We start from the raw sequence: 24,094 nt of genomic DNA, 5'->3' as shown, positions 1-24,094 counted from the left end.
GTGCACACACATTCCTGCTGAGCCCCGCTGTGGCCCCCCACACTTCCTCGGCACGCCCAGGGTTGCTCAGGAAGGCCTGGGAGCCCAGCAGGACAATCAGAGCCCAGAGAAATGCCAGCTTCCGGGAGCCTGGATGAAACCCATGGGGGACAAAGAGCAGAAGGTCCTAGACACTCGCCACCGCCACCACCGCCCAACTCAAACAGCACATTCTAAACCACATACAGCAACTAGAAGGATGTGCAGCTATGACACACAACTATCTACTGGGGCTTTGGGGGGAAAAAATAAATAAATAAAATCTTTAATAAACCCTCTTGAGCCGCCACCTCCCTTCCTCGTGTGCACATGCACGCGGTCAGCCCAGCTCCAGGGACAGAAACTTGGGGGCATCTGGGAGTGGTGGCAGGGTGAGAGCCAGCAGGGGGAGAGTTCCCACCAGGAGTCAGACTAGCTCTCCTGGTCTGCCTCTCTGTCCCCAGGCGGTTCCCAAGTTGGAAGGTGATGACCACATCCCAGAGCCCCACACACCCCTCCACCCCCACAGCTTTGCCCCAACCCCTCCAACCAGCTCCTCAGGCTCTGGGTGGTGTGCTCTGCTAGGGCCAGGCAGCCAACTCCAAGCTGAGCCAAAGAATCCAGCCTGGCAGTGTCCAGACACCTCCACCCAGGGCCTCCCTGAGACTGAGGTGACCCCAGGGACCCCCAGCCCATTCCCTGCCCTTGACGGAAGCTGGCCTTCTTCCTCCACAAGTCTCCCACAGTTCACGCTCTCGCGTCCCCCCGTGAGCCCTGGACCTGTAGCCTCACTCCCTGAACCAAGTCCTCAGCTCTGTGGGGTCAGCTCTTCAAGGAGCTGCCCAGAGGAGGACCCCTGAATCGCTGCTGTGGGCCTCCTTATCAGCAGCACTAAGTCCCGTATGACTTCTGTAGCTGCCTGTGTGGCCTTGTTCCCTGACCAATGTACCTGCGTATAACCTCTTAAAGACAAGGCTTTACAGAGGGGCTCAGACACCCTCCAATCCCCGTCTCCAACCCCCCTAGACCCTGCATCCTCTCTAGCCCAGCTCTTACAGTCTCTGATCCTCTCCCACCTTATCCCACAGCTCACAGCACAGAGCAAGGAGGTACCCCTAAGCCTGGGGTTCCCTTCTACTCCCCACTCAGCAGGCTCTGCCTACCATGTGCTAGCCCAGCCCATCATCCCTGCAGGCCGAGGAGGAAGCTTCCCCATTCAGCATCAGAAAGGAAGTGAGTGCCACTCCCTGCCTCAGGGATTTCCCTCTTGGGGGACAGGGGGAGAGAGAGGGAATCAAAGCAGAATCTGCACCCCTAATTTAGACCCAGCACAGCTGTGGAGGCCCTGAAATGCCTTCCATGGCACCTTCAATCTCTCCCTCCTTCCGCCCCCCCCCCCCGCCGCCTTGACCAATCACTATAGCCCCCACGGATCACCGTGTGTCCCACAAAAATCAACCCCACCCCAGTCATGTGCTAGGCTGTGTGAGGAAGGGCATGAGGTCCCTGCGATCAGAGGCTGGATTCTAGCAGAGGGAACTGTTTCAGAACCAATTATTGGGAGCCCAGTGCTGTGCTGGGGACACAGAGGTAAATATCTGGGTCCCTTTTCCTCCGGAGACTCCAGGTCACTCTCTTAAGGACCCTACTGCCATGGGAGGATTCCATCCTGCCTTCCCACAAATCCACTCCACAGAGCAGGGCACTCAAGAGCGACTGCAGGCTCCCTGGGGGCATTTCATCACCACCTCTCAGCAGCCACACCCTGTGAAAGGCGTGAGCACACACTAGCACACAATTCTCGGTGGCCACATTGTGCAGAGGTGCCGGAGCAGTCTCCCACCTGGTGCTCGGACCCGGCTAAAGCTGTGAGATACCCCATCTGTACACTCCGTTCCCCTCCCATGCAAGGGGCACAGCCAGCCCCGCTCAGACCCCACATGTCCCCTCGAGGTCGGCTGCGCCTCCACCTCCCCGGCCCTGGCATTGCAAGGGGCGCCCAGCCCAGCCAGGGGCGAGCCAGGCTCTCACACACTGCACACCCTCTCCCTGCATGGGAAAGCCTTACATAACACAGTTCTCTGAACACACCCTAAGCACACTGCCTTTCCAACTCCTCGGCAGGACCTCGCCCCCCGGCCCTCTCTCCGGGAGCGCACAGCTTTGGAGGGTCCCAGAGAGGACAGCTAAGCCCTCCTCCTACGCCGAGCACTGCTCCAGCCCCCACCTCCCACACGCAGCCCCTTCTCCCACCTCCCTTTTGCCCCTCACCACTCCTCCCCGAGTTCTGGTTTGAATTAGTCACCGGCTCCAACCACCACATTCCTCAGGCTGCTGGCGCCAAGCCAGGGGCTGGGGCGGGGCCCTCCCACCCGGACGGGTTTGGGAGTGGGGTAGGGGAGAGAGCGCCGCCTCTAAAGGGGAAGGGGCGGTCCCGAGGGCTGGGCCGCTGCACAGCCCCCTCCCCGCCCACCCCAGTGCAGGAATCTCCCTAATTATGTCCCCCACCCCCAATCCCACCCGCCCCGCAGAGAGGCGCGCTGCAAACTTCCAGGCTCCGCAGACCTAGAGGAAGAAGGGAGTTTTCTGGAGCAGGGAACACGGAGGGGCAAGACTAGGGCGGGGCAGCTGGAGGGGGGCCGAGGGGGGCCGCCAGGAACCAGAAAGGGAGAGGCTGGTAGTACAGAACTGGGTGGGGCCGGGAGGACTTGGGACGCGAAGTTCGGGGCGGAGGTTTCGGCAGTGGGGAGGGACAGCGGAGGGGGCGCGAGGCGCGGGGGTGCAGGGGCACCGGGAGGGGCCGAGGGGCCGCGGCCGCGATCTCGGAAACTTCTCCAGTAAACATGGAATAGGAACAGAGCAGTGCGCTGAGCCACCGCCCCATGGAGAAGGAGGGGGTGGGACAGGGGCCGCCAGGCCAGGAACGGGGCGCCCCGCCGTGCAGTAGGGCCAACAATCAGCCCTCGAGAGAAATATGGACTGGAGCAAAGCACGCTTCGGAGCGATTTTCCAACTTTGCCCAACTTGCGCCCCAACTCCGGAGGCACAGCTCTGCTCCCAGGGCTCGACGTGTCGCCACCCTGCGCGGCCCCGAGCTGCCTAGCTTGCTCCAAACTGTTCAAATCCTCACAGTGACACCCACCCAAAGCGCCTCGTCCAAGCCCTGCAACCCACCTCCCCTCTCCTGTGCTCGGCGTCCTGTTCCCCGATCGCGCCACGGTGCGCCCGGAGCCCCTACCTGCGCGCTCAGCCCCAGGGCACAGCCATAGCCCTCACGGGGCCCGAGGTCGCGGTGCTGCGGCTGCTGCAGGCGGCGAGCCCCGCTCGGGGCGGGTCCGGCAGGGCGGGCGGTGCAGTCCCCGCGGCGGAGCTGCTCCGAGTGGCCGGGCCCCCGCGCGCGGAGGCGGCTCTTGTAACTCCGGCTCGGGCGGGCGGGTCTGCCCCGAGCTGTGGGGAGAGGGCGGGGCCGGGCGGGGCCGGAGGAGGGCTGGGACGAGAGAGCAAGGCCGACCCTGGAGGGCCCCGGGAGCGGGCTGCTGGGGGGGGGAGGGCCCAGGGGGGGCGCGGGGACCAGGAGACCGCCGCACGGCCCAAGTGCTGCCTTCCCCTGCCCCCTTCCACTGCCCCCTGCCCTAGCCCGGGTCCGGATCTATCCCCTACGTATGCAGTGTGTAGTTTCGTCGGCAAGAAACTCCTCAAAGCTCCCCGAGGCTCATCGTCACGACTGAAACCGAGAATCAGCCCATTTTGCAGGAAGGACCAAGTGGTTCTGAAAGCGGCTGGGGGGCTTGGGTGATTCAGCCGCGACCTCCAGCCTGACGCAGACCTTTGAGTTTTTCTCTCAACACGGGCAACTACACTTCAAATCCTAGGCCCAGTCTCCTCACTTGGTTCCCAAGCTCCTTGCAGCCGAGCCCATTTCTCGCCTTCCCTCCTTCTGGGGCCCCCTTGGCCCCTTGCTCCACGGAACCAGCCTGGAGACGCTCGCCCCACCTCCCAGAGTCAGGGTCTCCAGCGCAACACGAACCACGGTGCTGCTCCGGCTGCTGCAGCAACACAGCAGCCAGGCCTGCAACCCTTGGGGGAGCAGACTAGGCTGCTCGCCTCCCTCACCAGACTCCCTGAGGGAAGCCGGGGCTCCCGGTTTTCCCATACCTCCCCATTTCTTCTCAGATCCCCTGTCCGAGCCGCTCCCTCAACTCCCCACTTGCAGGACGCTGTTTCCAAATTTATAGCCATTTCCCACAGCTTGTTCTAACTACTTGGAGATTTTATTAAATGCTTAATGATGGGGTTCGGGGACCTTCTGGCTGCACACCCCCATTCTCTTCTGCCTCATGAATCGTCTTATCCTCCCTCCTTGGTGGCCACCCACTGCCCGCATCAAGCCAGTTTTCCTTCCCTCCCAAATGCTGGGGAACTGAGAAGACCCAGCTCCAGGCAGGAGGGCCCCCCTCGCTGCAAGATCATGAGTGGGCTGGGGCTGAGACCAGCAGCCCTGTCCTCTGAAATGGCAAACATGTTTACAGGCTAAAAATACCCAGCAGCCAACTCTGCTGCCAGCCCTGGGGGCTGTGTCCCAGGTCCAGTTACCCGAACAGGGTACAGGCCGTGGGGGAGGGAAGAGATAGCAAAAGGAGCCACAGACATGCAGACACGCATACAAGGGACACAGAAAGGTGGAGACACATGTGTAGACATTCAGACAGGCATAGACATGCAAAGACACAGAGACAAAGCAGAGACTTGGGCACCAGCATTCTCTCTCTCTCTCTCTCTCTCTCTCTCTCTCTCTCACACACAGGCACACACACACATACACACACACACACACACACACACACACACACACACAAGTACCCAGATAGGGACTCAAACCCCCAGCAGAGGCCGTGCCACCACACATATCACAAGCAGACAGTCACAGACCCAGGCTTTCTGAAGAATTCCCCCCTGCTTCCAATTTGTTCTGCATCTCTTTCCTAGCACCTACCTTATTTTTAAAGGAAAAAAATCGGAACTCTTCAACTTTGAGATGCATTTAAAAAATAAAAACCAAGAGCTAATTATTTCCTTTACCAACAGCTTTTTAAATTTTATTTCCTTTTAAATCACATTTATTCAGCTTTTTAAACATGGACCAAGAATACAGATCAACGAAATGGCCTGTAATCCTACAAGTCAGATAATCCCTATTGACATTCTTTAAGTAAAATCAATACCTCGAAATGGTGAAGAATGTAAACAATACAGAAAGGCAGAAAAATAAACAGTATATGTCTTCTCTTCCCCTGCCCAGTCCCTCTCCCCAAAATTACCTCTATTAACAGTTTACCAAAGGATTTTTAACGTTGTGAAATGAATTATTTGATTCCTTGAAAGTGCAAGTTTTCCTTGTGCATATTAAAATGGGAGTTGATTTACATCTAGGTTTTCAGAAAGAGCTATGATGTGACACAAGCAGCAAGACATAGGTATCTGCAAAAGGGGCTATGGGAATTTGGAGAGAGGGGCAGGAGCAGGAAAAAAAGAGCATGGAGGGTGTGGGTGTTGTGTCCTCATCTCAGCGTGTCCATCAGCCCCCCAGAAAGAGCAGAGGCTAGTGTCCTGGGCTTGGAGCCAACTTATCTGCTTCTTTGTTTGTTCTGGCCACCCTCTTGGTCAACAGGGAAGGAGGCGGGGAGAGGCTGGCTGGTTTTTGCAGCGGCCGCAGAGCAGGGATTACTGTCCAGGTACTTCATTCAGGGGTAGGAGTGTCAAGATACCTGGTGGGGTGGTCCTGGGGACTGGCTTCTGATCCATTCCAGGCTAGGAGGGTAGAGAAGGGGTAAGCTGACCCTGCCACCTAAAAAACCATGATCGTGCTGCTGGAACCAGAGCTGTGGGTTCCTAGGTCAGCCTCCTCAGCCCGGGGGAAGGGAATGTTTTCATGGTGTAATTGGAGACACACACTTCTAGAAATTCCTGTCAACCCTTCTCCTTCTGCCTGCTGCTGTGGCCCCCCACCCTTCACTCTCCAAAGCTCTCTTAATGGTGATCGTGTCTGACACTTGCAGCAGGGACTTGCGTGGGTTAGCTCCTTTAATCTTCACGCGCTCTGGGAGGAAATGCTCTCAGAGAGGGTTAGTGATTTACCTAAAGTCACACAACCCTCGGAAGCAGAAGTCAAAGCTCCCACTAGCATCGAAGCTCCACAAGGGCATGGATTTTTTGTTCTCTGCAGTATGCCCCATGCCTAGAGCAGGGGCTGGCACATAGCATCACTCAAGAACATTTTGTGGAATGAGTGAATGAATGAACTACAGGTATAACTGGCCCCAAAGCCCTTGTTCTTTTCATGACAGCATCCTGCACCCTACACTTCCCATGGGAGGAAGTCAGAGCTTCCCCTGGCTCTCAGGCCCCAGGGAGCCATGCCCCCAGGTGGAGGTCTCTCATACAGCTGCACAAACATTCAGTGTGTCTGACATTAGGCTGGGGGCTTGCGGTGGTGGTGGTGGTGGCGCAGGTAACAGAGAACCTGACAAGATGGAATCCCTGCCCTCGAGGAGCTCGCTCCAGAGGGAAAGGTACTTTGATCCCCCTTACCTTGTACTTTGAGTTCCTTGCAGGTCCTATGCTTTGGGAAGATTGGACATTATCTTTTCTACCAGGTCTTTTACACGGCTACTTCACCCCACACACACAGATAGACACACAGTATTTCTTAGTTATAAGGAGTCCCCTCCATGCCAACGTTGCAAAGAAAACCTCCATCTTCTCCAAGATTTCAGACTGCTCTGTCAAAATAAGGGCTACCAGGGATCAGGGAGGACTTCAGCCCTCCCGCTGGCACTGCACACCCTTCTGAGGCGTCCCACACCACGGTGCTCCAGGCAGAGTGAGATGAGCTCTAGGACTCGTCATCACTAGGATACCCCAGCTTCCCCAGAAGTGCTGCTCCCTCCCTGGGGGTTCCCTGATCTGTACCCTGTTGTAGCGTGTGTGTGATGAACCTTGGGCTCTTCTGTCGCCAGGCAACGTGCCTCTGTTTTGTTTCTATTATGCCTGTTTCCATAGCAACCACAAAGGGGCGCTCTGTGGGCAGGCCCCTTGCCAGGGGATTCCCCTTCCCCTCCCTTCTCTGAAATCAGTGTACTACAGGGAAGAAGAGACACGCCGACGGCTCAAAGAGTAATCATGGCTTTTAAACCCCCATCCCAGAACGGAAGTGAAGCGTGCAGTGAAGTATTGGCAGTCTCTTCGAAAGCAGACTTTTCCCCCCACGAGGGCCCTTTGGCATGTCAGCCTTAGAAGCATTGAAATGACTGATGACTGTTAGCCCTTCTTTGGGCCGTCTGGGATCTCCCAGACCCCACCTCCAGCCCGTACACACACCAGCCCAGGTATTAGCATCCCTGCCAAATGGCAGGCCCTTGTCTGTTCACTTTCATTGCTTCCTAATCTGCCCTCTTCCCCAGTGGAAAAGCAAACCTAATGGGTGATTCTGGGATCCCAACGTTATTTCCTTAGCATTCTCAAACCTCAAACTCTTCACCCAAACTCAAAATATGAAGCTGAGTAAAATCATCCTCCTCCACCTCACTCCAAATCCCAGCCTGTATTTAAACCTCAGGCTTCAAATAAGGAGTTCCTGAATTACTCAGATCAGACAGCCGAGGTACCGGAAACCCTCCCATTACGCTCAGTCCTAACTGAAATCTTCAGGCCCAACCAGAACCCAAGGTAAAGCTGATTAGAGAACAAGACATGAGATGCAGGGCTCTGAGTACAGACCCTGGGAGGAAGGAAGGCAAAAAAAGACTGGCCAGGCAAGAGGAAGAGAACGGAACTGAGCAGGGAGAGCGGGGCAGGTGGACACACCGGGCACGGGTGGATTCCAAGCAGCAGTGAGAGATGGCTTAGAGGCCGGTGAGTAGTGGGCATGGGGATGCTACAGGAGCAGGAAGCTAATAGGAAATGTGGCCCAAACACGACTGAATGAGGCTGTGAAGGAAGGAGGGAGGGAGAGAGAGAGAAAAGAAGAGCTCAGAACTGAGCTGTGGACTGGGCGGGCTGAGTTGTAAACAGGAGCCGAGGGAGGGAGCTGGAATGAACGGAGCAGCCAACGCCCCAGCCAGCTCCCCTCCCCAGCAGGGAGCGGGGAGCACAGAGGGAAGGGCTGGGGAGAGAGGAGCGATGGCCTCTTCTCCCCTTGTTTGGAATCTGCCTTTCTCCTGTCTTTTCCAACTTCCTCTGCCTTTCCCCCAGTTCTTGGGAAAAGAGAGAGGAGCCCGGGTTTCCCTCCCTCCTCAGCTTACACTTTCCAAGTCCAGTTTAAGGAGATCAAGCTGAGCAGGGAAGGAAAGGCCTAGGCTGCCCAGAGCCTGAGTCACCACATAGTTGAGGTTCCTGTCACTCGAAGTCCCGCCTCTGCTACACCCTGTGCCCTCTGCCAGCCCCAGGACTTGGCTCACTAGGGCTGACCCTGCCCCAGGACTTGCTCCACTTCTCCGCTTCTTACCCCAGTCAGGGCCGCCATACTCTGGCTGCCACAGCCTTCGACACCCTCTCTCCCGCCTCCAAAACCTAGTGTGCTTTGTCCACCACACTTACCCCTCAGCTTTTGAGGGAAGAGCGCTGCTGCTCCTCTTAGGAGCAAAAGTGATTCAGTGAGTGGCTGCAAGAACTGTGGAAAGACTAGCAGGCACCCTTGATAAGTCACTTCCCCTCTCTGGGCTCCCATTTCCTTATGGGTAAAATAAAGGGACTGCTTGATGTGGTCTCCCTGGCGATCCCTGCAAGAGGCACATTCTGCGAGTCTGAGTCAAAGAGATGGAGAGCTGCTGTTGAGGAGGGTGAGATAAAAGCAGTGTGTTTGCTGACCCCTGTCCTAATAGGAGTGGATGGGTAGGGCACTGGCACTGCCACCATAGGGCAGCCAACACCCTAGGCAACTTGGTGACTCAGGTCCCACAGAAAGGCAGACTGGCAGGAAAGCACCCCGTGGCTTCCCTGTGAGTCAGGGGAAATGAGGATCTCCCTGAGAATGACTGACCAGGGTCCCGCTATGACCAACTCTCCCTTGCGCCTAGAAAACTTCCCGTCCCAGTACAGCCCCCACTTCCTTTGATGGCCACCCTAACCTCATCATACTGCCTTCCCGGCCTGCTCCGCTGCTTCCGCCCCTCCTACCTGCCCTTGGCAACTGCTCTTCCCTCAGCCTTCAACTCCATAGCCCTCCCCACCCTCCAACCACGCCCTCTGCCCTGCGTGTCCCCTCGTTTACCCCTTGGCTCTGCCCATCCTCACTATCTACCCTTATCCTGGCAGAGCCAGCCAGATGATTGCAAAAGGGCTGAGCCAGCGGGAGAGGCCCTCACATGACAGCTGTTCCTGCTGCGGAGGGGAGGGGGCAACTGGAAGTAGAGGGAGGCACATTCCATGGGAGATCCGATCAGAAATAGCCCCAAACCCTGACTGACCATTCAGTCCCTGCTCTGCCCATTTTGTAAACAAGATAAGGTCAACAGGCTCCCTTTGGAATCCTGAGGAAATCAGGAAAACAAAGAGGGGCAGGGGCTACAAGAATGAAAAGAGCCCAGGCACATCTAGAGGTCCAGGGTCACCAAGGACATCTTTGCCATTGAACCAGTCCCACCTGCCCAAGGAATTCTCCTCCTTAGGAAAGACTCAAGTGACTGAAGAGCTACTCTCCAGCGGGCACCATGATCCTCCACTCCACCCATCCCTTGGGTGCTAAGGCACCGGAACACCCCAGGAATTCCACTGGAGTAAAACGACAGCCTCCCTCGGGAGCCATGCCAGGCTGATCAGGGCAAACAGACAGGAGCAGGTGGCATAGTTTCTCTAACCTTTCAGAAGCGCCAGTATTTTAGCTCCACAGCATTAGGGGAAGAAGAGAGATGAGGGTGGGTACCCCAGAATTACATTCAGACCTACGGAGGACCAAAGCAAGTGGGGGAAGTTACACTGCCCTGTAGGTACCGCTGGTGGGGTGGGCCAGGGAAGCCACAGCCACCCAGGAAAACCCATCTGATGTGTGGAGGGAAAGTTCTGGGTTCTAAGGACAAAGAGTGCCGGTCGCCATGGAAACCACAGTATTAATTTCAGAAATGACTGGGCGGAGCCTCCAAAGCACTTCATTCCCCTCCCTTCAACATTCTAGACCCTTCCCCCACCTTTCAAAAGGGGAAGTGGCACATTTGGGGCATGTGGGCAGCTGGTGGGATAGGTCTGAGCCGGTGTGAGCAGCAGCTGTCCAGCTCCAGCTCGAAGCAGGACATGAAAATACAGAAGACAATCCAGGTCCTTCTTGGAAGAACTTTAAAGCTTTTCACTTTTTAATAAGTGACTTAAGCAGAAGTGCCAACAAAGCTAAAATAAATAGTTGCTTATAACCAGTATCTACCGGTTTATCTACAAGCTAAACCAAGTCTCGGCTGTTCCCATTCACGTTGCAGGCTCTGTAAGGATTTTATCTGCAGTCAAATGCACCTCTGAGCCACAACCCCCTCTCCAGTTTCTCAACCTCCCTTTCTGGATGCTCTGCGATTTTGCCCTGTAAGTGGATAAAAGAGCCTCCTCCTTCCCCCATCCTCCTGCAGTTCTCCAAGCCCATGCCCTGTTCTGAGCCCCCAACACACTCACAGCATCCCCCCTTCCCTTTCCACCCTGAGACCCCCGCCCCTGCATCGTGGGTCGGGGGATGCCAGCTCTAGGTGGCGCGCGGGTGGCACGAGTCTCTCTGGCACATCGGGGAAACGGCCCAAGAACTGGAGACATCCCTCCCGTCTCAGCTCTCACTGGCTCTCTCGCTGGCTGTCCCTGATGAGCCAGGAGCAGGCCCGCCCAGCACCGGGAGAAGCAGGGAAAGGCCGAGCTCTGCAAGCCGCTCGGGGCCCCAGCTGGGATCAGGGAGGGCGCAAGTCCCCAGCCTGCAGCAGTGGGGTGACTCAGGCCTCCCCGGGGCGGGGACCCAACCAACTCCAGATGTACTTCTCCTCTTTCCCGCCCCACATCTGCCACTAGAAAACTCCCTGTGAACCTCTTTCTTGGGCTCCCCAGCAGGGAAGAGGCCCTCCCATCCCACCCCGCTCAGGCGGCCAACAGGAGCCTTCTTGAGGCCACAATCCCTCCCCTCAGGCCTCCCACCGCACCTCCAGCTTGTGGGTACTGGCCCTCCCCCAAGTGCAGGCCTGGCCTCATCCAACGACCTGGCCACCCTCCTCTGCATCAAACCGCCAGAGCTAGAGGCACAGGAGGCAGGACGTGTGGATGAGTCACTCTTCCTGCAGTCTCAGAGGGAGGCGCGGAGGCGGGGTCCCAGCCCCCCCCAGGCCAGACCCGCCCAGTCCACATGGGCTGCCAGGCCTGCTGCTGCCCAAGCTCTGGCCCACCCAGCAGAACTTCCACCTATTTCACAGTTGGGCCCCACTCCTGGGTCTCTGAGTCCTGCCCCCTCAAACCTACTTGCACAATTTGGTCTCTCCTGCCTAAATCTTCAACAACTGGGAAGGTTAAGGATACCAGGAAGGTGGTGAAGATTACACAAGCAAAGGAGCAGACGGTGTGCTGGGAAACGGAATTTGGGAGGGGAGTCTGACAGGTTTGGTGAGGACCCAGCAACTAGCTCAGGGCACACCCCAGCCAGCACGGAGCACTTTTAGATCCCATCCAAGAAACCAGGCTGCTCAGAAGTAAGACAGGTAGCAAGTTTGGATCCAACTCAGGATGAGCTGCCAGGCAGCAAACTCTGAGCAAGAACCAACCCATCATCACTCAGTTGGATTCCAAACCACAACTCTCCTCTGCCCATTTGTTCACAGAACCCCAAATGCAGCTGCAGGTACCCAGCTAGATTACAGCCCGTCCCTCAGAAGCTACCAGCCCCGTCTGTTTCTGGGAAGAGCATCTTCTTCCCCTCCCAAGCCAAGAGCCTCCGTGTTTGGACTAGGTGGGAGAAAGTAACCACATGGAAAACCGTAACCTGGAGACCAAAGGCAGCGTCAGGACTGTTTCTGCATGTGCCTCAAAATGTGATTCAAACTAGAGGTTTCCAATTTCACCTGAGCTGTTAAATTTACAGAGACCTTTAATGCTCTTCAGAAAAGACAGTGAGAATGGGGGCAAGAATCTCTGAAAAGCACATTACAAAAATTAAACTCAAAAGGGAAAACAGTAATCACTGGTCTGAGCAGGGTTATTAGATGACAATTATGACTGCGCTACAATTCAGGAAGCAGTAGGGCTTCAGTGACACCCACAGGGTTCAAAGTCCTGCCTCTACCACTTAAGATGCATGATCACAGGCAAGTTACTTAAATCTCTGAACCCTACTTCCTTGTTAATAAGTAGGGGTACCACAGAGATGATCCGCAGCCAGGTTAGGGCCATCATCTGTTCCAAGTCATCTATGCCTGGTCTTCCCGCTTGTTTTAATTATTTAAACTACCACCCTTGGATACCACCACGTCCCTCCCTCACAGGGCATTTGTGGGAAACTGTCAAGTTCCTCTACACACTGTGTGCTATTGTATGCTAGCTCTGACCATCACTAACAGGTATTCTCTCCCTTCACTAGGGAAGGTCTGGAATCTGATCCTTAGGAATCAGGTTGTCACAAAGCCCCATCTATCATCACCCACTCTAACTGCATCCAATCTTTCCTAGCTAGAAGACAGTCATCGCAGTAGGAGGTATGACAATAAAATTAAAACTGAGGGGGCCAGCCCCGTGGCTTAGCGGTTAAGTGCGTGCGCTCTGCTGCTGGCGGCCCGGGTTCGCATCCCGGGCGCACACTGACGCACCGCTTCTCTGGCCATGCTGAGGCCGAGTCCTACATACAGCAACTAGAAGGATGTGCAACTATGACATACAACTATCTACTGGGGCTTTGGGGGGAAAAATAAATTAAAATAAAGTTAAAAAAAAAAAAGTTAAAAAAAAAAATTAAAACTGAGGCAAGTCCTCTCTTTCTGCTCTTCTAAAGACATCTCTCCTGCCAAGGGAGGTACAGCAGGCATAGAAAAAACCCTGCTTCCACATAGCTACTCCCCTCTGAAGAAGCCGTCACTCACAAAGGAGGCAGGACAGGAAAGGGGTCAGTGTTCAGTTTCCTTTAATGACCCCCATCTCCCTGAAGGGCAGGTGCAGGCAGCTGGGCAATGGCAAGGGATGTTCACTTGAAGATCTTGCCCTGATTGAAGGCTTTGCCCACATGCTGGAAGGCGCCCTCCCAGGAAAAGTACTCTCGAACCAGCGTCTGGGCCTCCTCGCTGCCAGGATCCAGTTTCCGCCATGTATATGACTCATAGTCCACCTGCCAATCTGGACTCAGCTAGGGAGAAAAAGTCAGGTAAGAAGGATGTGGTCAGGTTATCCGACACTGTCTCACACCTGTTACTTCCAGCTCAGACACATGTCATAAGATCCCAGGATTCCTGCAAACATGAACAACTCCTTCCCGTACACATTCATTGAACTCTCCTGAATGCTCATCAGCCCAGGAATAAAAAAATGTGGTTCCCGTATCCTTGTCCCACCCTAAAGAGATAGACTCTTCCCCTACACCTTCCTCACCGGAAAGGCAAGCTCCTGGCCTCGGAAGACCCAGACTCCAGAAATGGAGCTGCTGTTGTTGGTTCCAAAGAGGATGACGCTGGCAAAGGCATTCTTCCTCAGCTTGTCCAATCGCTGGAACATTCCTGAAGGGACGAGGGAGAATACTCAGCCTTTGGAATCACATCACCTACTACCTTGTCCTCCCTCCCCCTTCCCAGACCCACCCTCTTCTCACCGGTGATGAGGTTGCAACTCATGAAGGTCTGGGTGAGCTCTTCAGGGAAACGGTACTCAGAGTACCACAAGGACCAGCCATCCTTATCAAAGTGCTCCCAAAAGTACGGCAGCGCCACAGAGAGTGTGTCCTCGTTGGAGTACTTGCGCTTGAATTCATCCAACACAAAGGTACTGAATGGAGGAAAGAAGCAAGGAGGTCAGTGTGGAGAAGCTCCCACCGAGGCAACAAAGGGTGGCCAGGGCAAAAGAAGCTAAGGGCCTTTTCACTTAAAATGTACTGGTTTAGGGGCCGGCCCGGTGGCGTAGCGGTTAAGAGCGCGCACTCCGCTGTGGCCGCCCCGGTTCGGATCCCGGGCGCACACCGACGCACCGCTTGTCAAGCCATGCTGCGTCGGTGTCCCATATAAAGTGGAGGAAGATGGGCACGGATGTTAGCCCAGGACCACTCTTCCTCAGCAAAAAGAGGAGGGTTGGCGATAGATGTTAGCTCAGGGCTAATCTTCCTCACAAAAGAAAAAAAAAAAAAAAGTACTGGTTTAAAGGAAGAGTCACCGGACTGGCAGAAGGCTATAACCTTATGATGCCTGCGAGCTGAAGGGAAGGAACAGGGGCCTAGGGTACCCCCTTGCTTCCCACCCCCAGCATGAGTATGCTAGGAACTTGGAGGGTGGGGCCCAAGGGAGACCTGCTCCAGGAAAGGCACGGCAAACTGCTGCCCCCTAGTGGAGATGCAGGGTGAGGAGGACTCCGTTTTCCTCCTATGCAGCCCCTCCCCGGGGCTCTTTTCCATGAGTCACACTCAGTTACTGACTCACCCAAGTCTCTTCCCCCCACCACAGGCCTCTTCGGGTTACACACACTATAATATGAAAGCAGTGTAAGCACGGAACGTTTTCAAAGGGCCTCCACCCCAAATCTTACACCCATGTCCTTTAGTCACTCTGCCCAGAAACAAGTTCAGATGCTGAATAACGCTTAGGTTGCGGTATCTTTGAAGCAATCTGGCACAATGAGCCTGGAATGCCAGCATCAATATAGGAGAAGTCCCTCCCCCCATGGGAGGGGTTCTATTTGTTCCTTTCCAATTACAAAAATACATGCTAACTGAAGAAAATCATCTGCAATGCCAGCAAACAAGATACTAATTAATATTTTTAAGTATTTCCCACCGGTGATTTTCCAAAGATAACGTATATAGTTTTGCACCTTACACAATTTGTTCATTTAATACATTTCTGCAAATGTTTTAACGGCTAAATAACCTTCCACTGCATAAATGTGCCATAAATCTATTAAATCCCCTTACTGAAAGTTTAACTGGCTCAATTATTCATCAGTATAAATAATTCCAACAAACTCTAGAGTTAGAGACAGTTACCTTCCCTCCCTTTACAGATAGGTTAAGTGGTGTGACTTGCCAACAGTTACAATGTAACAGAGAATCTGTCCTTCAATCCTAGGTCCTGGGTTCCTTTCCTAATGCACACCAGAGCCTTTATCTGAGGAGCTTCAACATGTCAACCGCCCAAAAGGTGGGACTGAGGATTTTTTATCCACACCCTCCTAAACTGTTCCAACTTTATTATTCATGATCATGTGTCCACTTTTTCTAAGTAGCCCCAAGCTCTGAATAGCTCCTGAAACAAGTTTAGCTCGAAGGCCTTAAAAGGACTGGAATTAACTCTGGACAACTGATAGACAGTCTTGGTCTTTGAAGGCATGACCCTTGTGACATTAAAATTCCTGGGGAAAATCATCTTGCAGCCCAGCAGAGCACCGTGATGTTGTACCACCAATAGGTATTAATAAAACATTCTCCAAAGGATATAAGAAATGCAAAGTTTATTAAAGATTTTTAAGTTTACTGCCTGATTTATTTTCTGCCCGGAGTATATAGACCTAATATACGTGAAAATCTCTAGCTAATAATTAACAACGTCTGTGTTACAACAGCATATGAATTTGGGTTAGTTATCACAGCTTATTTACACACACCAAAAATCGTGCTCACTTTTGACCTGCCCCTGCGCCAGGTTCAAGGTAAATCATTTTAGTTCAAAACAAAATATATCTAAACAGCTGCATCCAGAACCTTCTTGGTCTTGTATTAAGTGCCTGGGAGTAAGAGCTCTGAGCTACACTCCAAGCTGCTCCCCAGATGGGGAAGCAGTGGTTCCTAACGGTAACCCTCCAGTACTATGATGTTTTTAAGTTACAACCCTAAGCACCACTATCATGCCCACCACCAGCACGAGCTCTTTCACACTGGTTTATCCCATATAAACCAGCCCGGTGGTGTAGTGGTTAAGCTGGTGCACTCCACTTCTGCGGCCCAGGGTTCTCTGGTTCGGACCCTGGGCACAGACCTACGCACCACTCATCAAGCCATGTTGAGGCAGCGTCCCACACAGAGCAACTAGAAGGATGTAAAACTATGACATACAACTATCTACTAGGGCTTTGGGGAGGAAAAAAGGAGGAAGATTGGCAACAGATGTTAGCTCAGGGCCAATCTTCCTCAAAAAAAATAAAAATAAAACCAAAAACGGTGGCGCAGCAGTTAAGTACACACTCTCCGCTGCAGCCCAGGGTTCGCGGGTTCGGATCCCGGGCGCGCACCAATGTGCCGCTTGTTAAGCCATGCTGTGGTGGCGTCCCATATAAAGTGGAGGAAGATGGGCACAGATGTTAGCCCAGGGCCAGTCTTCCTTAAGAAAAAAGGGGAGGACTGGCATCGGATGTTAGCCCAGGGCTAGTCCTCCTCACAAAAAAAAAAAAAACACCATTACAAAACAGGGAGGTCAAACCCTGTTGAACCCTAACAGACTGACTAGTGAAAGGCTGGATGGCTCTGGGAAAGGCAGAGTGGGTGAGCAAAGTAGAGGGAAAGGAGAACAAAGTGACCACAAAAAAGACATTCCTCATATTGCTTGAAATTTTCATGACTTGGGGTGGTGACTGAAGAAAGATTTGATGGTACAGAACCGGGCAAGTACTGGCTGTCCCACTTTTGTCAGCCCGAAAATCTCCCTTTTACTGGATTCTTTCTTCCAAGAACCCCCATATTTACTGAAAAGAGGATACAGACGACCACACCATCCGTTTCCTTTTTGAGGGGTTTAACGCTCCCAGTTTCGGAAATAACAAACCAGACAAGAACTATGTAGACACGGTCACCATCTTTTCTCTTAGTGAGCAATGTTTTACAGTCTGATTGATTAAAACAGCAAGAAGATAATCAAACAATTCTGACGTGGTGTCCACTGCTGCTTCAGCAAAGCAAGCCCAACAGAGCTGACACAAGGCCCCCTGCACCTTTTTCCAGCCTGCACCTCTCACTCTGTCAGTTTTGAGGGATCTCAAATCTTAACAAGCATGAAAAGACCAATTTACCTCCACACCGATTTCTGTGCCTGTCTACTTTCTTCGCTAGAAAGGGAGTTCCAATCTTGCCAAATACAAGATGTATTTAGAACTTGCTTTCTACTTTCAAAATTCACCCAATTCTTTTGGGTTGTTTTTTTGTGTGTGTGAGGAAGATCGGCCCTGAGCTAACATCTGCCACTCCTCCTCTTTTTTGCTGAGGAAGACTGGCCCTGGGCTAACCTCCGTGCCCGTCTTCCTCCACTTTATATCGGACGCCGCCACAGCATGGCCTGCCAAGCAGTGCGTTGGTGTGCGCCCGGGATCGGAACCGGTGAGCCCCGGGCCGCCGCAGGGGAGCATGCGCACTTAACCGCTTGCGCCACTGGGCCGGACCCTTAAAATTCATCCAATTCTTGATGATAAATTCAGAAAGTTACTTTTTTTGCAACTAAAATATACCTTTCAATTTTGTATGGACAACCTAAAATTCTGGGCCCTAGCTTGTGTGTGAGGAGGACACACAGAGACGAAAACAGGCCTTCTCGGGTCCCCTGCCCCCTCTGATATCCTTACCTCTTGGGCAGGTGAGCAAAGGGGTCCTTGGCCTTCGGCTCAGCAGCCAGTGCCTGCTCACATTCATCCATCTCTTCCTCAGGAGCAGGAGCAGCTGCCTTTTTCTCCTCTTTCCGCTCAGCCTGGGGCTTCTGCTTCTCCTCCCTTGAACCTTTCTCTTTCCGTGGGGTGTCCTTTTTAGGCTGGCTCTCTGCAAACTTTTTAGCTGGTGCAGAGGAAGGCAGAAGTGTCAGTGTCCTGCCTCCTTCCATATCCCCCAAAACCAGGCAGCACACAGGACAGCGGAAGAAAATTGTTGGACGGGCCAACTAAGGGATCTAAGCTCTACGCTGCCCTGCCACCAGTTCACTGGACATCCTTGAGCAAGAACACAACCCTCAGTAACAGATATGTATGCATCGTAATTATATATTAACACAAATGAGTGAGAGCACGTGTGCGTATAAAACAAGTTTCACAAAATGTTAGTTACCGCACACGATACTCTACATTCTGTGGGTCCACATAACCAGAAAGCTGGACAGGAAATCCAGGGGTTGAGACTGGGCAAACCATCCCAACCCTGGCCACATACTCTTCAACCTCCTCAGACTTACCATCAAACTGGGCCATCTTCTCACAGAGTTTCACCTCCCCCAAGACAGCCCGGAACTGGGGCTGGTTAATGCAGGTGAGGAACCAGCGATTGGTATTGGGGAAGGCCTGGCGGAAAGAGGGCTCCAGGACCTGCCAGGATGAAGGGTGGAAACAAAGTCAGTGGAGGGAAAGGTCCTGAAGTTTCAAGCCAGAGACCAAAAGACACTTGTTGCTTTCTATACCAAAGCTCCACCTTCCTCTAAACTCCTCAGACAGCAGCTCCCCAGAACACCATCTTACCCTGGAGGGCTACTTCCCATTTACCTTCCTAATCTTTTTTTTGCGGTCCAGTCCCATTTAATGGATGCTTGGTCCCACCTTCCATTTCCTACGAATCTACTTGGATTAATAACATTTATATGGTGGCTTGCTCCTTTTACAGAGCCATTTCACACCTAGAGTTTCCAATCTTTTAAATTTCACATGTCAATAAAATTAAAAAAAAAAAAAAAGGTTGGGACCAATAGAGGGCTAGCAATTACTCATTTTGGCAAATAAATAATAAAAACTATCTACATTAACTACATGATATACATATGTATATTACCATCAATCTTCAGAAAGTCAAGAACACTCAACAGCAAGAAACATAACTATTTCAGAACGGACAGTCCTTTAAATTAAACTTAGCTTCATGAAAAACTCATTTTCCTTTTTCTAGTTTGCCAAGATCAGAGGGAAAATAATCTTGTCATGGAGACAGAACATAGCAGTCAGCTCTGCTGGTTCTGCAGTGCTTGGGGTCAAACTCCACTCCACCACTTACTAGCTACAGGCCCTTGGGCAGGCTCCATTGTTCTTCACCCAGACAACAGGCAAAGACTCACTAAGATTATCCCCGTGAGGCCCTTGGCACAAGGTCTGGCACGAAGTAGGTGCTTTTTTCTTTGATGTCACGTTACTATTCTGGACCTGCATCAGTCCAAGAGCTGCTGTTTAGAAACCAGCACCAAGTCATCCTTTTTAACCCAATAACCTCAACAGTTGATTATCACTACCTTGATTTTATAGCTTACAGAGGATAAAAACAGGACTAAAGGAATTCACACACACACAGCCCTATACCTACAACTAGTAAGTAACGAAGCCAAGAAGTGAACCTAGTTCTGCCTCCCAAAGCTCTTGATGCTGAAACTACCACCCCTATCTCTGTCTTCACAACTAAACACAACTGGGCTTCCCAAGAAATATGGGAGCAAACTAAACATCTTAGCTGCCAAACAAAAACTAAGGCCAACAGAAGATTCCCCAACTTCTCAGGAGACAAAGCAGCCGTATCACTCAGTCCTGGGATTCCCAGACACTAGCTATTACCTCGGACTCCCTCACAAGCAAGTCCTTAGCAGAATACGGGGCAACCTGGAAGACCTGTCACTTCATTTCCAATCCCCACATACCCTCTGCCAACCTGATTCTTTATAAACTTCACCTGTTTATAGAGCCACAACAGGGTGCAAACAACTGTGATGTCAGCCAGTGTCACTCGTTCGCCCACCAGAAAAGTCCTCGTCTTCAAGTGAGCATCCAGCAGCCCCAGAATTCGCCTCACTTCCTCCTTTGCATTCTCTGTGGCCTATTGATTTAAAAGGATCAAACTTATCATTCAGAAAGTAAAGAACATTCAACAGCAAAAAAAGCCTAACAATTTCAGAATAGACAGTCCTTTAAATTAAACTCAGATTCGTGAAAAACTCATTTACCATTTTTTAGTTTGCCAAGATCAGAGAGAAAATAATCCCTTTCCCCCCCAATAAAGGAACTAAGGTAGCTTTTCAGTTACTGAGTCCCAGCCCATCCCTCCCCACCCCTTCAATGGAGTCAGATTCTAGGATCATTCCAAATGTATCACGAACTGAGCTCTCTCAGTGTTAAATTTCTTCATGGTGCAGTCTGGCTTCATTCCCAATGTAATAACCATAGCCCTATATCTTTCGATTCTTGAAGGAATCTTAGAGGTCATCTGATCTAACCACTCCCCCACCATTTGGTATATCCTTCCTACAGCAGAAATCGCTCTCTCCTCTGACCATGCATGACAGACACCACATCCACTGGGTCTGACAAAGAACCCAGATACCATCAACAGCCCAGCGCTCCAAACTTTCACCCCGAAGATTAGGTCTTCTCATTACCCAGATACTATTGGTACCTTTCTCAACCTATTTCTTAGTCCCCATCACTCAGGAGCTGATGTAGTCCCTGCCCATGGCTTCTCCCCAAGTTTCAAGGCTCACCTGCTTGTTGTGGTGCATGATGCCCAAGGTGGGGAACACCCAGGTACTGGCTGGGGGCACTATGTCACTATCAGCAAAGCTCACCCACTGGACCACCTGGGCTGCTGCCTCTGGAGTACTTCCCCGCAGCTCCTCATTGCTCACTGCAGAGGCAGAACAGAAAGGTCAAAACTTTGGAGTCATGCCAACACCAATCCAGGTCCCTGAAAATTCCTCTCCGTGTCCACTGTGGCTCACCCGCACCCTCTCCTACACCCCTCACCTCCAGACCCTCCCATTTCCACATCCACTGCAAATTACCATAGTAAGCAATGGCATTGCTCTCAAACACACAGAATCCATCATCACCCTCAAATGCTGGAACCTGGGGACAAAGCAGACAAAAGATAAGTAAAAAACACAGTCATCTCTCACTAGCCAATCCCAGGAACTGCACTGTTGTGGATACAAGTTTTTATATAAGGCTGACAACTCTTACTAACCAAACTCATCATACTATCTGAAACTCAGGAACCAAAAATACTTGAATAACTTGGTACCCCTTACAATCTGAACTCACACAAGAAACCCAAAAGATTTAGCTATCATCAAACATTTGTATAAAACTCCTCAATCAAATAAAGCAAAAGGCCAGAAGCCAAGTCTTCTATTGCTGTCTATATTATTCAAAGTATTATAGCACTCTACACACTGTACTTGGTCTCTTCTACTCTTAGCACAGTGATCTATCTCTGTAAGCCCCTTGGGGGAAGAATCCTGCTCAGTATATTTGCACTGAAAACAGTCAAAACTCATTCTCTCTCATAGAAACACAAAGTAAGCCTGTGAATTTTATAAAGTCACTGAATAGCACTGTATTATTTCTAACTACATGTGACTCTACAATTATCTCCAAACAAAAGTTTTTTTAAATCACCAAAATGTGAAAAAAAAAAAAAGATAACATGGAAAGCTCCCTTTTAAAAGATGGAGGCCATCTTCAAGGTGACAGAACCTTATGGCTCCTCGGGTTCTCAGGACCCAAGGCCCTTCTCCACTTCCCTACTCACCTTGCCGGCAGGAAATTTACGGAGAAACTCAGGGGTGCGGTTGGTTTGGCCAAAGTGGAAGTGGGGTGGTGCGGAGAGCACGCGGATCTGAGCCCCGCTGTACTGAGCGGCAATGAGGGCCTTGAAGGCCCTCCAGTTTTCAGGATATGTGTACAGGGTCTGTGCCAGAAAGAGGAGGCAAAGAAATATTAGTGTGAGTAGAAGGGTTCCAGTCCTAAGTGTCACCTCCCAGAATGACTTCCCTGAGTGATCCCAACCTGTTCAACCCACTCCTTTACTCCTCTGGTGAAGTGAATTCCTTAGTACCTGTCATGTGTAATCAGAGCCCTCCGAAATACCAGAGGACAGAACGACACATCAACTGCTAAATAAAGCTTGTTGACAGATCTGACCTTCCATAAGGACATCTCCAGAAGGATTCTCTTCCCCTCAAATCTATCTCCAAGAAATCCAGAAGTCCTAGGTCCCAAGGACTCCATCTGCCGCCAAGCATCCGCCCCTCCCTTCCCCGAGCCCTGGTTTCATTCATTGATGGTTTCCCGGTGCCTGCTACTCTACTGCTGAGCCGCTCACTCCTTCCTGAGCATCACTCTCGTCTCCAAGGCACACACACTCCGACCACGACATTCCCAAATTCCCCCCAAAATAGCCACGGAGATCTCCAACGGCATCTCCTCTTCCTAAATCAACTCGATCTCCCTAAAAAGCCTTTCTTTCCTGTCACGCGCACCATCACTCCCGTCCCGTCCCGCAGTGAGTTCCCTGGTGTTGCCTTTTCCCCTTCTATTAACCTGACCAGCGGGGTCCGACTGGTCTGACTCCACCGTCCGGAGGTTCCTCTCGCTCCCAAACCCCCCTGATGGATGACCCTTAACTGAGGCCAGCCCACAAAGACCCTCCTCTTCACCCCGTCCCTGCTGTTGTCCCACAAAACGGTCGCAAAAGTTCTGTCAACCTGCCCGGATCCCACGTCTCGAGGCGGCAATGAACCCGCACCCCTTGCTCTGGCCCCAGACGGTCAGGATCCGGCATGTTTTTTCTCCTCTGCCCCAGACCCTTCCACCTCTTTGGCCTCCGAAAGCCCCAGCCTCAGTTCCCCTCCGGAGCCTTGGAAGCCCTGCTCTCCAAGAGTACGGTCTCTAGATCCTGGGTCAGCCCCCCATTCGGCTCCAGAACTCCTCTGACGCCGGCTGGCCCCACTCGGGCAGAGGATGGCGTCGGATAGGGTGACTGGATCGCTAGAGCCGGCAAACTTACCCCAGCCGCCATGGTGATTCCGCAGAGAAAGGGGGTGGGGATCTCGGCGCTGCCGCAAAGTAAGCCGTCAGGGAGGGAAGGGAGGGGGGAAGGGAGAGCCGCGGAGAGACAGCAGCCGGAAAGCGAGGACGGCATAGAAGGCACACGCACGACAGTTCGGTATTCCGCGGCGACAGGCTTAGAAAAAGAAGGGGCGGGGCCTGCTGGCCTGCGCGGAAACGGCTCGCGCCTGCGCAGTGGGGCTCCTGGCTGGCCCGCCCCTCAGATACGGCCAATCGGAGTCCCGAGGTGGAGATAGAGGGCGCGGAGGGAGGGGAAACTGTGAGAAGTAGCTGGCAAGGCGCCCTTTGGCGGCTACGTGGCACAGCTGCCAGCCCTGTGCGGCGCCGGTCCCCGAGGAGGCGTTCTCTTGCGGCCTGCCGGGCCCGCAGTGTGATGCCTAGGGACGAGTGACTTGATGGCACGTCCTGCCAAGCCCCTAACACCATGATTGTGTGACACTCGCTGGAGCAGAAACAACTCCTGCGGAGGTGGCGGCTCGCCAAATTCCTTTTGTTCCCGCTGTGGTTTTCTAGCGCAGAGGACGTGTATCTAACCGGAGCCCAAGTCTGAAACCCTCTGTAAAAGTGGGGTTTTCTCCCATAAGCCACCTTGCAGCGCCTCGCTGTTACTACTTCGAGAAGAAGCGGCGCTAGTCCTGGAGCCTGCGGCAGAGGAGGGAGGGGCCCAAGGGAGAGCCCAGCCGCATCCCTTCCACCTGTCACCCTGGGGGGAGGCTGACAATTTAAGACAGATTCTGATGGGTTGCCCTTTACCCATGTTCAGGTTTGAAAATCTTTTCTCCAATTTAAGAACAGGATGAATTCTCCTGTTAAGTGAGAGAATGAAGCCCCTGAACCCAAATTTCAGGCCCTGTCACCATTCATAAATCTGGGAAGTAAGGTCAGTGTGGAGGCAGACTTGGTTCCTCTCACAGGTGCTACTCAACCCACCCACCCAGTACACCACAGTTCCAGAACTGAGTGGGCTCCAGGAGCCTGACTCACACGGTCCTAGGCACTCCCTGCAGTTGTGATAAATGGTACGCAGGACAGAAATGGGCTGCTGAGGTGGAGGAGCAGGGCGAGACCTGCTGTACTGGCCAGAGAAGGCACCTCTGAG

General features: G+C 52.6%; 2 protein-coding genes across 4 annotated transcripts in view; both read right to left on the bottom strand.

Annotated features, from left to right (window-relative positions):
- The window catches only part of AHNAK (AHNAK nucleoprotein), a 30,566-nt gene extending 27,217 nt beyond the window's left edge, over window positions 1-3,349 (bottom strand). The window contains exon 1 of one of the 3 annotated variants that reach the window (XM_058526673.1): window positions 3,257-3,349. The gene's annotated coding sequence lies outside the window, so the exon portion shown is untranslated. Of the gene's footprint in view, window positions 1-2,289; window positions 2,364-3,192; window positions 3,210-3,256 lie in introns of those variants that run through there. The other 2 variants (XM_058526675.1, XM_058526674.1) reach the window with 2 other exon arrangements.
- A 9,772-nt stretch (window positions 3,350-13,121) lies between these two features.
- Window positions 13,122-22,974, bottom strand: EEF1G (eukaryotic translation elongation factor 1 gamma). Its single transcript, XM_058526671.1, has 10 exons — window positions 22,934-22,974; window positions 21,677-21,835; window positions 20,928-20,991; window positions 20,628-20,770; window positions 19,823-19,966; window positions 18,354-18,483; window positions 17,758-17,962; window positions 13,817-13,989; window positions 13,600-13,724; window positions 13,122-13,357 (listed from the first exon to the last, which is right to left on the bottom strand). The coding sequence occupies exons 1-10, from the start codon at window positions 22,943-22,945 to the stop codon at window positions 13,199-13,201; spliced, it is 1,314 nt and encodes a 437-aa protein (XP_058382654.1). The 5' UTR covers window positions 22,946-22,974; the 3' UTR covers window positions 13,122-13,198.
- Between the last annotated feature and the right edge of the window lie 1,120 nt (window positions 22,975-24,094).

Source organism: Diceros bicornis, chromosome 31 (assembly GCF_020826845.1).
Source record: "Diceros bicornis minor isolate mBicDic1 chromosome 31, mDicBic1.mat.cur, whole genome shotgun sequence".
Classification (NCBI taxonomy): Eukaryota; Metazoa; Chordata; class Mammalia; order Perissodactyla; family Rhinocerotidae; genus Diceros; species Diceros bicornis.
The sequence above is the reverse complement of the archived record's forward strand: the minus strand, read 5'-3'. Positions and strand labels throughout refer to the sequence as shown.

Excerpts from the sequence above, each read along its gene's own strand:
- EEF1G (XM_058526671.1), bottom strand. Across the intron at positions 20,771-20,927 it reads CAATGCCATTGCTTACTATG|TGAGCAATGAGGAGCTGCGG; the intron begins GTAATTTGCAGT and ends CTGCCTCTGCAG. Across the intron at positions 13,358-13,599 it reads GCCAGGAGCTTGCCTTTCCG|CTGAGTCCAGATTGGCAGGT; the intron begins GTGAGGAAGGTG and ends TTTTCTCCCTAG.